Source organism: Megascapheus bottae, chromosome 24 (assembly GCF_031878675.1).
Source record: "Megascapheus bottae isolate mThoBot1 chromosome 24, mThoBot2.hap1, whole genome shotgun sequence".
Classification (NCBI taxonomy): domain Eukaryota; kingdom Metazoa; phylum Chordata; class Mammalia; order Rodentia; family Geomyidae; genus Megascapheus; species Megascapheus bottae.
The window spans coordinates 12018073-12033394 of record NC_143532.1 but is presented as its reverse complement, the minus strand read 5'-3'; the positions used below and the strand labels follow the sequence as shown (position 1 = coordinate 12033394).

Here is a 15322-nt window from a genome sequence, read left to right as displayed (position 1 = left end):
ATATTGATACCCTTTCACATGTCTTGGTCCCCATTACCCTCCCCTTCACCCCCCCCCCCCCGTCTTGGTTTCTCCCCTTCCCTATCCAATTTCAAATAAGCAAATACAAATAAATCCAATATATCAGATAACAAAGTGAGATACTATAACAATATGAGATAACCAAGGGACAGCAAAAGAGATGAGAGATAACATAGTACATTAAGGGCAACAATCATTCATTATATGGCTTTAATACTTTTTTTTTTAAGGAGAGATCTCTTGTTTCCATATCTTGAAGTTCATTTTATTACATGTGTTTATTTAATATACAATATGAAGTGGCATATAGACATTATATCTCTTTGTTTCTCTCCTGAGAATGTCCTGTTTTGGTCTCTCTGTGTGTATCTAAAATCCTGTATAATTGGTCATATCCCAGTGTCTTTTAGATCTAATTTCTGCATAGCAGGGAGAACATGCACTGTTCATTTCTTTGAGTTGGGCTTGCCTCCCTTAATATGATTCGTTCTAGTTCCATCCATAAAATAATGACATTATTTTATTCTTTCTAATGTCTATATAAAATTGTGTTGTCTATAGGAACCCCATTTTTTGGATCTGCTAGTGTATTGTGGGTCATCTGGGCTGTTTCCATATCTTGGCTATTATGAATAATGCAGCAATGAACGTGGATGTTCAAATGTCCTTGTCATGTCCTGGCTCATGATGTTCAGGGTAGATGCCCAGGAATGGCATGGCTGGGTCATAGGGAAGATCTATGTTTAGTTTTTTGAGGAACTGCTGTCTTAAGAGTGGTTGTAGTCATTTACATTCCCACCAACAGTGCAACAGGGTTCCTTTTCCCTTACATCCCTGCCAGAATTCGTTTTTTAAACAGTTAGTGTGGCTTAACTCATCACAATTCAGAAGGTTACAACTGAACACTTGTAAGAGAACTTTCTAGAGACATTAATGTGACATTTTATGTCACAGACATAAAAAAATATCTCTGCACCTTTTATTTTGTTGGTTTATTGTGCTTATGGGTCTGTTTTTTGTTTGATGGTTTGGTTTGCTTTTATTGTTTCTTGGGGCTTGAAATCCAGGCCTGAGTACTGTCTCTGAGCTTCTGTTGCTCAAGGCTAGTGCTTTTCCATGTGAGCCACAGCCCACAGCGCCACTTCCTGCTTTTTCTAAGTTGTTTATTGGAGATAAGAGGCTCACAGACTTTGAACTGGGATTCTCAGATTTCAGCCTCCTGAGTAGCTAGGATCATAAGTATTAACCTCTAGTGCCAACATATGTTTCTTTAGCAGTTCACCTTCCCTCACTCTCACTCCGTAAAAGGTAGTGCTCCTTTAAGCCCTGTTAGGATGACCTAGGACGTTAGTCTCAGTGCTGCCTGCAGCTGTACCTGAGGACTGGTCCTTCCTGTCTGTACATGAGCCAAGAGGCCTTGTCTTACTCTTGAACTCTCCATCTGTCAGCCCTGTCTTTTGGTTTGGTATGTGTTGGAGTGATGTTCTGAGTCAGCCTTTTCTTTTTTTTTTTGCATTGTATACATAAACTTTATTTTTTTAATTGTAATTAGTAAAAGGGTTACATGATATTTGCCAGATAGAAGGTGCATTAATTCACATACATTGATACCCTTTCACATGTCTTGGTACCCGTTTCCCTCCCCCCCCATGAGTCAGCCTTTTCTTAGAGAAAATCCTCTCTTGGTTCTGGCAGCCAGCTCTCTGTTCCCTTGCCTATCTAAAATCAAGACTGGTAGCAGCTACCCCGGTATGCCCTCTGCTTTGCTGGACAGAGGTCCATTTCTTGGAAGAGAGCTCTCATCAGGTTGCCTAGTCAATGCCACAGACGTTCAGTGTTATCCACATCTCTTCTGATCTTTGTGTGTGGTCATATCTTAGTACCTCCCTGATGTTTTCCTGTGTGACTTCTTAATCTCCCCCCCCTCTCTTTCCTTCTCTCCCTCTCCCCCCTCTCCCTCTCCCCCCTCACAATTCTTTGTAGTTACTATAGAATAAACAGTTTTTTAATGTATGGAGATTTTTTTTCCTTTGCTAGTTTCATTTTGTATATCTGGCTTTTCTGAAGAGAGGGGTACCTGAGGACAGAGGCATGTCCTTAAATACCTTTCTGCTATCTCACTCTGCGAGCCCTGGGACAGCATTCAGGGAATAGTTCCTTCCGTTCACTCAAGAAAACAGCTGTGAGCATGTCTTTTTAATTAGATAGGTCTCAGAATCATGCTGAGGATAGAGGGCAGTTGGTAGAACCTATGAAGTGTACATTCTTAAACCTTGCCCCTAGAGACTCATTCAGGAAATGGAGTAGAAAGTAAGAATTTGAGTGTCTTAGTGTCTGCAGGTAATTCTGGTGCTTTCCTTGAAAAGGGTCACTTGTGTACCAATAGATAGACACACACGCACACGCACGCACACACACACACGGTGCTGGGCAGAGGGTTGCTGGGTCTGAGACTACATAGAACAGGGAAGAGTCCTTGCTTTTTGGAGATTACATGTATATGTATACAACAGGTATGTATATGTGCTCTCAGTTATGCAAGCTGTTCATGCTCAAATCTGTAACAATATTGATTAGTCCAAGTTGAGTGGCAGTTTATTCTAGAAGAGATAGGTACTCTTGTTTCTTTTCTTTGCAGATCCTTAGCACTCTTGTTAAAGGGACTTGTAGACCTGTGACCTGCAAGATCCGAATACTGCCTTCGGTAAGAATATGGTATATGATATTTGATGTTCTCATGTCTCTGGTGATGATGGATCTAGGGATGTGAATGGTTCATGAGGCATTAAATTAAATTGGTGGAGGGAATGGAGCTAAGCAAACTTTAGGAACTTGCATCTGGTCCTCTGTTCCTCAGTAACCATCCTTTGCTATCCCTTTCCTTAGCTGGAAGATACCCTGAGGCTTGTGAAGCGAATAGAGAGGACTGGAATTGCAGCTATCGCAGTTCATGGAAGGTGAGTGGTTGCCTTTCTAGTGACTGAGTGGCAGAATTATGAAGCCATTGTCACAATTCCTCACTAGATCCTAGGTGATACCCAGTCTTTTTCCTATGTATTTAGTCTATTTCTGTCTAGCTTTTTGGCATCTTGTGAGTCCAGAGGGCATATACACGCCATTTGCATTTTCTGCATGGACTTGTGTTTATTTGTGTTTCATCATTTAGTACCTACTAGTGGTAGCCACTGCTACAAGCTTAGAGACAGGTGAGGAAGGATATATATGTAATAGATCTCATTAATTTTCTCAAAATAGTGGAATTAGAACTGGGAGCCATTTTCTCTTTCTCTGGAGTGTGTGGGTATAGAGGCCATTGGGAATTATAGTTCAGGGCTTTATGCTTGCATACCTTCTTTTTCCAGGATATTTCTAGATAGCCCAGGCTGGTCTTGAACTCACAATTCTTATACCTTAGCCTTTAGAGTGCTAGGATTACAGGAATATGCCAACACACCTGGATAACTCTTGTTCCCTGTCCACTTCATCCGACAGAGGCTTCTCCCTTAAATGACGCTAGACAAATGACTATTCTTTTAAAGGCACTCCTCCTTTCCCTGTGCTTGGTTTCACAGTCAAATCCTCTCCCTGTGCGCAGGATGTCCTTCTGTACACAATCCTGGTTAGTAGACTGGCTTGTGACCTTTCTAAATGATACTCCTTTTGAACTCAGGAGTCTTACAGGAATAACCCCGGTTGCTTGTGTGTATTACAGCATTTTCAGAATATACTTAAAGCTCTGACATAGAAAAGCAGAGCTGTTTGGGTGGAAGTGAGAAGAGTTGCACACGTGTGTAAGTTCCTTCCTGAGACAGCAGGCTTTAGACTTCAACAGACTGGTTTCAAAGATATATAGCTAGTTAGTGCAATATATATATATATATTGATTGATTGATCTTTGGGACAGTCACTTAATCTCTGTGAGTGACATATTGCTCATTGGAAATTAAGACAATTTCTGCTTCATAGGATTGTGATGAGCTTTTATTACAATATAAAGCTTAAACTTTGTATATAACATTCTTAGTACATGAGACTGTTGCTTTTAGCAGAAGTTTGAGGCATTAGGAAAACAGATTTGGGTGAATTTAAGGAAAGATTTTCTGATTATCAGAGCTGTTGAGGATGGTCTAAGATGAGGGCCTTTGTGTCCCTAGGGTTTGCACAGTAATGCTGAAAGCCTTCTCCCTCCCTTCCTCCCTCCCTTCCTTCCTTCCTTCCTTCCTTCCTTCCTTCCTTCCTTCCTTCCTTCCTTCCTTCCTTCCTTCCCCACCTTCTCTCTTTTTTTTGGTTAGTGTTTGGTTAGTGCTGGGACTTGAATTCAGGACCTGGGCACTGTCCCTGAGCTTCTTTTGCTTGAGGCTAGCACTCTATCACTTGAGCCACAGGGCCACTCTGGCTTTTTCTATTTATGTGGTACTGAGGAATCAAACCCAGAGCTTCATGTATGCTAGGCAAGCACTCTACCACTAACCCACATTCCAGCCTGAAAGCCTTCTTGTGGTTGACCTTAGAAAAAAGGTTTCTGGGTTCGTCCTGCTGCCTCTGTGGCTTGTCATGACAGTTATAGTCTGTAACCTGCCCAGTCACCCTGGGTGGGAGGCCTACCCGGTGTCAGGTGCTTCACCCCAGGATCAGCTGTGCAGTCTGGCCTTGGCCCAAGCAGCTGTGTGGGAGTGGCCTATCTGAGCAGTGGCAGCTGTCTCTCGTTCTCTGGGGGGAGGGCAGAACTGGGACAGTGCAGGGAGCATTACTTACAGCACTGTCTTTCATTTCTGGCAGAGACTAGGGAAAGCTAGGGGAATGCAGCATGACCTTGGGAGCTGGGTCACCCATGTTGGTCCCCTGTAGTCGTGTCTCATCTGCTGGCTCCTGAGAGAGGGATGGCCTCGTTCCTCTCAGCATCGACCTATGCTTCCCCTGCCCCTCAAGAGGTCAGGGACACCATCCCCAGTCTGCCCGAAATGGCGACATGGCTGCCTGATCTTGAGGTTTAGTAAGGAGATCAGTAGGATTTGGCTAAGGTAATCTGGTGTGAGTAATGACTTGGCCTTTGGTCCTTAGCCCTTAGCCCCATCTCTTTATCTCCAAGGAAGCGCGAGGAGCGACCTCAGCACCCTGTCAGCTGTGAAGTCATCAAAGCCATTGCTGGAACCCTCTCCATTCCTGTCATAGCCAAGTAAGCCTCCCTTCTTCCATATTTACTCTTTTTTTTTTTAATGCCCTACTTGAGTTGACATGTAAAAATGAAATTAAAGAGCATTTAAAGAATGATAATAGCTGTTATGAGTCTTAAGCTAGAGATCATAGCATTATGATGTCTAAGACAGGATATAGAAATCCATAAACCTGGATTGGCAGGTGTAAGGACCCAATAAACAGCCTAGAAGTTTAGTAGTAAGACTGTGTATAATTTCCATCGGGAAACCAGCCTGTTTAGGCTACCTGGGAGCCTGGCTCAGCCTTGCAACGTAGGATGGCACAGAGACTCAGGGAGCCTAGCGGGTGGGAACAGGCAAGCCCTGACAACAAATATGCCTGATTGGTAGAGGGAGGAGTATAAGGGTGAGAGTGGGAGCCAGGTTCTGTATCCCCCAGGGAAGAAAAGTGACATCAGGATTACTCAGATCATGAAGCCTGTTGCTTCTGCTGCCACATAAGAGTCCTCCCTACATAGCAGCCTCTGAACTGTGGCTACCACCTGACTCCTAATAAAATGGACTAGAGTAGAGTAGTTTTAAGAGGGTCCTTGGAGCAGCATGGTAGAGGAAAGGGACTTGTGACTAAATGGGTTCCCCTTCCTTTCCCACAATCATCCATGTGGCCCCCTCTCCAGGGTTTTGGCCCTTTCCATAGAGGAGGTATATTAGGGCTGCTTAGCTATCCTGTGGCTTCAACAGCTCAGTTGTTTGGGGCACTGCTTTTTGTTGTTGTTATTTTGTTTTGTTTTGTTTTTGCCAGTTCTTGGGCTTTAACTCAAGGCCTGAGCACTGTCCTTGGGCTTTCTCAAGGCTAGGGCTCTACCACTTGAGCCACAGCACCACTTCTGGCTTTTTCTTTTCTTTTTTTTTTTTTTTTTTTGTGGGTCATGGGGCTTGAACTCTGGGCCTGGGCACTGTCCCTGAGCTCTTCAGCTCAAGGCTACCACCCTATCCCTCAAACCACAGTCCTACTTCCTGTTTTTTAGTGGTTAATTAGAGATGTCTTAGGTTCTTTGTTCTTTAGGGCCCAGGCTGGCGTTAAACCTCCGTAGTCCTCAGATCTCAGCCTCCTGTGTAGCTACAATTACAGGCATGAGCCATGGTGCCCAGCTCACTAGTTCACTTCTGGAATTTTTTTTTTTTTGTGCCAGTCCGGGCTTGAGCTCAGGGTCTGAGCACTGTCCTTGAACTTTCTCAAGGCTAGAGCTCTACCACTCCAGCCTCAGCACCACTTCTGGCTTTTTTCTATGTATATGGTACTGAGGAATCGAACCCAGGTCTTCGTGCATGCCAGGCAAGCACTCTACCACTAGGCTAAACTCCTGGCCCAACGTCTGGCTTTTTCTATGTATGTGGTACTGAGAAATTGAACCTGGGTCTTTGTGCATGCTAGGCAAGCACTCTACCACTAGGCCAAACTCCCAGCCCCATGGGCACTGTTTCAGATGAGGGAAAAGGAATGTAAAATTTCTAGAATACCTGTTAAATGCCAGGCATAGTTCAAGGTACTTTACATATTTTTTTTTCTCACCCAGGGCTCCTAACTTCATAATAGGGTACACATTATAATCTTACTTTTACTGAAGTTCTGATAGCTGAAGAGGTCATACAGTTAATGAGTGGCAAATCTGGGAGTTGCCTTTCTTCTGAAAATGCTATCAGGTTCTGTGATGCAGACACCCCTAGTCCTTGTTGATTTGTAGTGGTGGATCTCACGACCACATCCAGAGCCATTTGGACATAGAGGACTTTCGACGAGCCACAGCTGCCTCTTCAGTGATGGTGGCCCGGTCAGCCATGTGGAACCCATCCATCTTCCTCAAGGATGGTCCTCGGCCCCTGGAAGAGGTCATGAAGAAGTATATCAGATATGTACGTTTTCAAAGCCATCATTTCTTACTATCTGCCAAGTTCTTGCCAAGAGCACTTTGTGGGGACCTGTAGGTGCCAGCAGTCCCTATTGCTCCTCTTCTTTTGTTGTGAGTTCTGATACCTGGTACAGCATTTGGCCTTCCTAGCTGACATGCAGAGAGAATTCTGGGAGTGTGCTCCTACCATCACCTCCTTCTAAAGCTGCTAGGGATATGCAGGTGATCTGAAAGGACTTCCTAGATCTAGGATGCTGCTGAGCAGCACCTGATACTATTTCTCACACCCCATATATACACACATCATGCACATGGACAATAGACAATGAAGTTCTTTGTCACTGAAAACAGACATGCTTCTACGTCACCAAAAGTGCAGCCACAGGCAGTAGGAGCCATTGTAGCTATTGTTGCTCAGGACAGATTACAGTTTATCTCCATAGAGACAGCCTTCCAGATCCGTTAAAACTTTTCTATTGTTGCCAGGTTGCTGGTGGCTCACACCTATAGTCCTAGCCAATCGGGAGGCTGAGATCTGAGTGAGGATCACTATCCAAAGTCAGCCCAGGCATGAAAGATTGTGAGGCTGTTATCTCCAATTAAGGATTAAAAAAAAGCTAGGGCTGAGAGTTTGGCCTAGTGGTAAAGTGCTTGCCTAGCATGCATGAAGACCCGGGTTCGATTCCTCGGTACCACATACATAGAAAAAGCTGAAAGTGGTGCTGAGGCTCAAGTGGTAGAGCTCTATCCTTGAGAAAGTCCAAGAACGGTGCGGTGCTCAGACCCTGAGCTCAAGCCCAGGACTGGCATAATCTTGAATAAGAAAGTTCAGGGACAGCACTCAGGCTCTGATTTCAAGCCCACGACTGGCGCAAAAAACTCCATGTTTCTTTATATAATTCTCAGAATGTTTTGCTATGAGTTAGGGAATAGCTTAACTTTAATCCTTTCTTTACAGAATAGCTTGCTTATGCTTGCTTACTTTCTTGCCTGTGTTCTCTCTCTCCCTCTCTTTCCGTCTCTCTTCCTCCCTCCCTCTCTCCCTCCTCCCTCCCCCTCTCCCTCTCCTTCCTTCCTCCTTACTTCCCTTCTTCCACCCCCCCTCCTTTTTCTTTTCTAAAAATACTGATCCTGGTGCTTGAACTTGGGGCCTGAGTACTGTCCCTGAAATTCTCTCCCTCCTCTTCCTCCTCCTCCTCCTCCTCCTTCTTCTTCTTCCTCTCTCTCTCTCTCTCTCTCTCTTTCTCTCCCTCTCTCTCTTTCTCTCCCTCTCTCTCCCCTTTCTTTCTTTCTTTCTCTTTCTTTCTTTCTCTTTCTTTCTTTCTCTCTCTCTTTCTTTCTTTCTTTCTTTCTTTCTTTCTTTCTTTCTTTCTTTCTTTCTTTCTTTCTTTCTTTCTTTCTTTCTTTCTTTCTTTCTTTCTTTCTTTCTTTCTTTCTTTCTTTCTTTCATCCTGAAGCTTGAACTCAAGGCATAGTCCCCATCTCTGAGCCTCTTTGTACTCAGGGCAAGTACTCTACTACTTGAGGGACAGAGCCACTTCTGGCTTTTTCTGAGTAGTTTATTGGAGGTGAGAGTCTCACCAACTTCTCTGCCTAAGCTGGCTTTGAACCACGATCCTTAAGATCAAGCCTCCTTAGTAGGATTATAGGAGTAGACCACTGGCATCCAACATTCTTTTTCTCAAGGCTAGTGCTTTACCACTTGCATCACAGCCACTTCTGGCTTTTTTGGAGTAGTTTGAGGTAAGAACCTCATGGTTTTTCCTGACTAGGCTGGTTTTAAACCATGATCCTAAGACCTCAGCGTTCTGAGTAACTAGAATTACAGGTGTGATGTACTAGCACCCAGCCAGAATAGCTTTTTCTTTTCAGTTTTTGAGGTAGGGTCTCATTGGGTCGCTCAGGATGACTGAAATGGTGATCCTCCTTTCTTTGCCTCTTGAATGCCTGGGTTACAGATGTGCACAACCACACTAGTCTGGCAATAGTATTTCCAAGGCACGTCTTCTCACTAGGAGCTTGATGGTTGTGCCTAGGGCATTTCCTTGCAAAGGAAGTTTTTGATGATTTTACTTTCTAGGCTCTTTGTCACAATCCTGGGACACTATGGGTTTCTAGGATCAGTTGGACATATATACATGGGCAGACATAGTGAGTTGGAGGAAGAGGAAGGCACACTCACACAGTGAGTTTGTCCTGAGCGGGGGAGGGGGCCCTTGTCTTGTCTACCTTCTTTTTCAGTCCTAGTGACCACCCTGAATGGAACTGTCCTCTGCTCTCTCCAAGCTATGGCCATGCCTGGGTAGCTGTGACATGGCTTGTGAGCATGGCTATGGCTGGTGATGGTAAGTGGCTCTGAGGCCTGTATCCAGTTCTGAGCAGCTTCTGTCCTAGAGCCTCTCTTCTCCAGTGCTGTAGCCCTGCAGAATCTCCTTGGTTCTGAGTGTGGTTTTGAGTGGATTAGAGCCCATTATCTCTTCAGCAGATTGGGTCAGCTAGAGAGGCAAGGCACTTTCCCTCAGCAGAGATGAGCTGTCCAGCTCTTCTGGCCAGCTGGCAAATATGTAGCAGAGAAGACATGTTGAGCAGTGTTGAGCCTGCTCACTGGGTGAAAGGTGATGTTATCACCCTGCTCAACCCTCCCTTGGCAGCTCTGGAGAGCTGTGTTGTCACAGAGAAGGGGAGAGTAGCCTTAAGCATCCGCAAGGCTACTTCTTGTCTAGCCAGGTACCTTTTGGCTTTAACAAGTTGAATCATGGTCTGCCTCAGGTTAGGACTTACAAACTTATTCCCTGCTTTATTCCCTAAATATTCTATGATGTCAGGCATAGGCCCAGGTGGAGATTCTAAAATAGTGTACAGCAGGAGGTAGAGGAAGGGAGGGGCTTCTGGAGGGTTGTGCAGACAGCCCTAATCCACTACTGTTCTCCTGTCCTGCTGGGTGGGCTTCTAGGATATCACTAGGACTATCTTCTTGCTTCCCTAAGCCTTGCTGCTCAGATTGTGGTATGGAGTACTAGCTGTATCTTTTGTGTACATACCTAAAAAGATAGGAAATGTACTATGGAATGGAATACTATCCACATCTTTTATGTACATACACAAAAAGCCAGGAAAAGCATGTGAATGCCCTATGCATGGGGGAAGTCAGAGAGAGGCTCATCAATACTTGGGGGACAGGTGTTCACCCTGGTGATGAGGAATAGAAGGATTATACTCTTCTTATGAAATTTGCTGTGTCCCCTACTCCCTACATTAGAAGATGCTTAGCTCTGAGGCAGAGGGTATAATCTATACTTCAGACCCAGGTAGACTGTCTGGAAAGTGTGCTTCTGGTCTTGGCCTTTAGCTATCACCCTCAAACTCTTTACCAGAAGTGGAGTAGATGGAAGAGTAGAAATGCCTCTAAAATGAGGTCACATTGCTTCAGCTGCAAACACACTGATGTCCCCTTGGAGCTTACTCCCCTGCCAGCCTAGCCTAGTTTGGGCCTCAGTGCTTTCTGGCAGCAGATGGGCCCATGCCAGTTCTTCTCGTAGGCAGTGCAGTATGACAACCACTACACCAACACCAAGTACTGCTTGTGCCAGATGCTCCGGGAGCAGTTGGAGTCACCCCAGGGAAGGTTGCTCCATGCCGCCCAGTCTTCCCAGGAAATTTGGTAAGAAAGGCATTGGGCTCTCCATCTGTCCTTGTAGACACTTCCTAGGCTTGACCTTGAGCTCTAAGCTGACTGGGGGAAATCATGTAAAAGGTTTCTGGATGTGGATGTATAAGAATGGGATGGTTGTAAGCTTTGCCATTACAGAAGGGAGAGTTTTAAAAGCTTTCAAGCACTCCATCTTTGGACTGATCTCACAAGTATAGTTTGAGGAAATAGGTCCCTAATAGAGTGGAGAATACAAAGGATTAGTTTGGCATTGGTGGCTCAACCCCTGTAATCCTAGTTACTCAGAAGGCTAAGGTTCAAAGACATCCTGGGCAGAAAAATCCCCAAGATTCACATCTAATTAACCAGCAAAAAGTTGGAAGTGGAGTTGTGGCTCAAGTGGTAGAGTACTAGCATTGAACAACAAAAGTTATTCCTATGAGCCAGAAGGGTAGCCTAGTGGTAGAGTGCTTGCCTAGCATGCGCAAAGCCCTGGGTTCAGTTCCTCAGTACCACATACATAGAGAAAGCTGAAAGTGGCACTGTGGCTCAAGTGGTAGAGCATTAGCCTTGAGCAAAAAGTGTACAAGAATAGTACCCAGGCTCTGAGTACAAGCCCCAGGACTGAGGAAAAAAAGTCCTAAGTTCAAGCACCAGTACTGGAAGGAAGTTGGGGTTGGGGGAGAGGAGATAGGAGAGAATAGGTTTGAGAATTCCTGAGGAAGAAGGATTTTCCATTAGTGGACTTGTCATATATCAGGCCAACCAAATCCATTGGTCAAGGAAGGCAGAGTTGTAGAATGAAGCCCCTCGTCTATACTCATACACTTACCATGCTGCAGTCTGAGAGGCTGCCTATTGTTTTTTCCCCCGCCTCCTGGTCTTGGGGTTTGAACCCTGGGCCTGGGTGCTATCTTTGAACTTCTTTCCTCAAGACAAATGTTCTACCACTTGAACCACAGGATCACTTCTGGCTTTTTCTGTTTATGTGGTACTGAAGAATGAAATCCAGGGCTTCATGAATGTTAAGCAAGCTTTCTACCACTAAGCCACCTTCCCAGCCCCCTGCTTTTCTTTCTTTTGTGGGTGGTCATGAGGCTTGAACTCAGGGCCTGGGGGATGTCCCTGAGCCTCTGTACTCAGGGCTGCAACTCTACAGTTGAGCCAGAGTGCCACTTCTGGCTTTTTGGAGTAGTTTATTGGAGATAAGAATCTCATAGCCAGATGAGGTGGCTCATGCCTGTAATCCTAACTACTCAGGAGGCTTAGATCTGAGGATTGTGGCTCAAAGCCAGCCTGGGCACTAAAGACTGAGAGACTCTTATCTCCAGTTAACCACTAGAAAAAACCAGAAGTGGCACTGTGGCTCAAGGGGTAGGGTGGTAACCTTGAGCTGAAGAGCTCAGGGACAGTGTCAAGCCCAGAGTCTAAGCCCCATGACCAAAAAAAAAGAATCTCCTAGCCCCGTTCCCACTGGTTTTCTTGATCTGATGTAGCTCCAACTTAGGCACCAGAGAGCTCTTTACAATTTAGCCTAATCCTGGCTATGGTAGCTTTTGTTTTCATGTCTGCTTCCATAGCTCTTCAAGGCAGTCTCCACATTTGTCACGGGGTGGAGATAGGGGTGTCTTCCTACCTTCCTCCTAGAGCTAGATGTTGATGATTTATACCTGTAATCTTAGCTACTCAGAGGAAGCTGAGATCACAGGATCATGGTTTGAAGCCAGTCTGAGCAGGAAAATCCTCATGAGACTGTTATCTCTGATTAACCTTCAAAAAATTAAAAGTAAATCCATGACTCAAGTGGTAGACTGACAGCCTTGTATGAAACAGCTAAGGGACAGTGCTCCAGTGCTGAGTTCAAGCCCCAATACACACAATGCTTCTTCTTAAAAGGGAAAGCCCTACCAGAACCCTTCTCACATACCTTGTGACATTGTTTCTGTCCCTATTATACATAGTTTAAGCAGCTAGATCTCAATGCCTTCTTATTTCAGGAAAGGCCTGTGCAACTGGACAGTGAAGAACCCTTCTGTTGTCAGACCTCAGTATCTTCCTTCTATAGTCCCCATCCTCCAGCATAGGTCAACTCAGTCATGGCTATCTACAGATACCTTCCTGTGTGGTCATCGAGATGATCTCTAGAAACTTTACTAACTATACCACCTTCCCTTCAGTGTCCATGCTCAGGGTTTTAAATTTATTTTCCACCTTCAAGTCCAGGTTGATCCCAGGAAGTACCTTCTTTGACTAGGTCCTGGTTTAGTTTTTGTGTATGTGGTATGGGAATTTCTCAGTTTGAGTTTTCCTGGCATCCTGCAGTGGCTGGATGTTACTTTACTAAGGTGTCCATCTTACTCGGTTTCTTCCTCTGAAGTGAAGCCTTTGGGCTTGGTGCCTTTTATGAGGAGACCACACGGGAGCTGGATGTCCGGCGGGCTGACCTCCTGGCCAGGACTCCAGAGGAGGTAGAAGAGTCAGCTGAAGATATCACTGGTGTCATTAAGATGGCTGTCAGGTTTGACCGGTAGGTTTTCAGCTTGGCCTCAGCATGGGCCAGGGCCTATGCCCTCAAGTCTTGAGTGAACCAGCAAGGCGGTTGTGGTGTATGTGGTTAATGTCAAGCTTAGGGATAATTGGTCTCCTTGGTTTGAATATTTGTTCCCAATTTTCTGCATTTATTCATTTATTTTTGCCAGTCCTGGGCTTGAGCTTAGGGCCTGAGCACTGTCCTTGGACTTTCTCAAGGCTAGAGCTCTACCACTTGAGCCTCAGCACCACTTCCAATGTTTTTTCTATGTATGTGGTGCCAAGGAGTCAAACCTGGGTCTTTGGGCATGCTAGGCAAGCATTCTACCACTCACTAGGCCAAACTCCCAGCCCCAATTTTCTGCATTTTAAAGAAGATTCTGTCAGGGAAGACAGTCCTAGAAGCCCAGGGAGCACTGGTGCGGTTATACATGTGGCATGTGGTCCCCAGGGTGACTGAAATCACTTTTTTTTTTTTTTTTTTTTTGCCAGTCCTGGGGCTTGAACTCAGGGCATAAGCACTGTCCTTGAGCTTTCTCAAGGCTAGCACTCTACCACTTGAGCCACAGCACCATTCTGGCATTTTCTGTCATTTCTGGTCATGTTTCTCCCCCTGAACTCACTTCTTCCCTGACCTCCCATCTTTCACAATTTGGAGCAAGGGGATTTGTCTTCTCTTTCTAAAAGTCTATACTGTTCTCTTGGAGCTCCTCGACAGCTCCAGGAGGCTCGTCCTCATTTGACTTTGTACCCTTGCTTCTATCCCTTTATCCCCCATCAGCCCAAGGGTGCTCTCATTAGGCAGAAAGTAGCCTCAGATTGATTTATCCCTCAGATTGTGACTCATCTTTGAGTGGTACTCTCATCCTTGTCTGCTACCATCTGAATCTGAACCTTTCTCCAGTCCCAATGCTCAGACCAGAAGCCAATCTTGTCTGCAGGGAAACTTGGTATAGAGTGGGAAGACAGCTGTTGGGCAATCATATGCCAGAGAGCTCTCAGTGGAACTTGGAGTATGTCCTACCTACCTTGTCATAGACTGGCTCTGAAGCCAGAGTCATTTATGTCTCTGGCACAGCAGAATATCCTGCACTCCACAAATAGAATCAAAGTGGACACTGAGACCATTGTGTGACCACCTACATTTCCCATCTCCACCTTGCTAGGTAAACAACCTTCCTTCATGGTTGCTGAAGGCTGTTTTCCAAACTAGGACTCAGAGAGCTAGGGGTTGCTCTTCCTGCTCCTCCAATTCTCACACATGAAAAAAGCTTATCTTGCTGGCATGTGGCTCATGCCTGTAAAAAGGAAAAAAGAAGTGATAGGTAGGCATTGATTGTCCTTTTTTTCCCAGGAGAGCTTACCCACCCCAAATCACCCCCAAGATGTGTCTCCTGGAGTGGTGCCGTAGAGAAAAGTTGGCACAGCCTGTGTATGAAACGGTAAGCTCCTGCCTGAGGTATGCCCTGCAGCCAGCCACGATGTTCCCACCACAGAAGCCATCACTGCAGCTCATCTGCAGTTTATATCCTCAACTCCAAGCTACTTGGCAGCCTTGCCTTCATGGTTGTGCAGAATTGCTGATGATGGGTTCAATTACTGACTGACCTCCCTTCAGATCTTGGCTTGTGTCCAATTCTGCCATATATATCTTTGGATCTGGCCTCCACCAACAGGGCACAGAACTGTATTTAAGACATGGGATTTTGGGGGTTGAAATCTTGAGACAGTCTTGCTTCACTTCTTTTGGTCACCATAGCAATGCCTTGTTGAGGCTATTCTGCCTCTTTTGGACTGGTTTTCTGGCCTCAGACTTATGGTCTTGTGTCCCCTTCTACCAATGTGGCACGTGTGTGTGTGTGTGATAGTACTTGGGCTTGAACATAGGGCCTTGCATTCTTATTTGACTTTTGCATTCAAGATTAGTGCTCTTCCATTTGAACTATACCTGCATTTCTATCCAAAGTGACTTTTGGGAAGCAAATCTAACCTCTGTCTCCCCTACACTCCCCAGTGACTTCAGCACAGAGCGCAGGGCCTCTCACATGCCTTGCTGC

At 45.3% G+C, this 15322-nt stretch overlaps 1 protein-coding gene across 1 annotated transcript in view; it reads left to right on the top strand.

The window, feature by feature from the left end:
- Window positions 1-15322, top strand: part of Dus2 (dihydrouridine synthase 2) — a 40865-nt gene that overhangs the window by 24088 nt on the left and 1455 nt on the right. The window contains exons 8-14 of the mRNA XM_090357404.1: window positions 2660-2725; window positions 2908-2978; window positions 5111-5197; window positions 6923-7091; window positions 10627-10748; window positions 13114-13263; window positions 14620-14707. Of these exons, the coding sequence (XP_090213530.1) occupies window positions 2660-2725; window positions 2908-2978; window positions 5111-5197; window positions 6923-7091; window positions 10627-10748; window positions 13114-13263; window positions 14620-14707 (753 nt within the window). The remainder of the gene's footprint in view (window positions 1-2659; window positions 2726-2907; window positions 2979-5110; window positions 5198-6922; window positions 7092-10626; window positions 10749-13113; window positions 13264-14619; window positions 14708-15322) is intronic.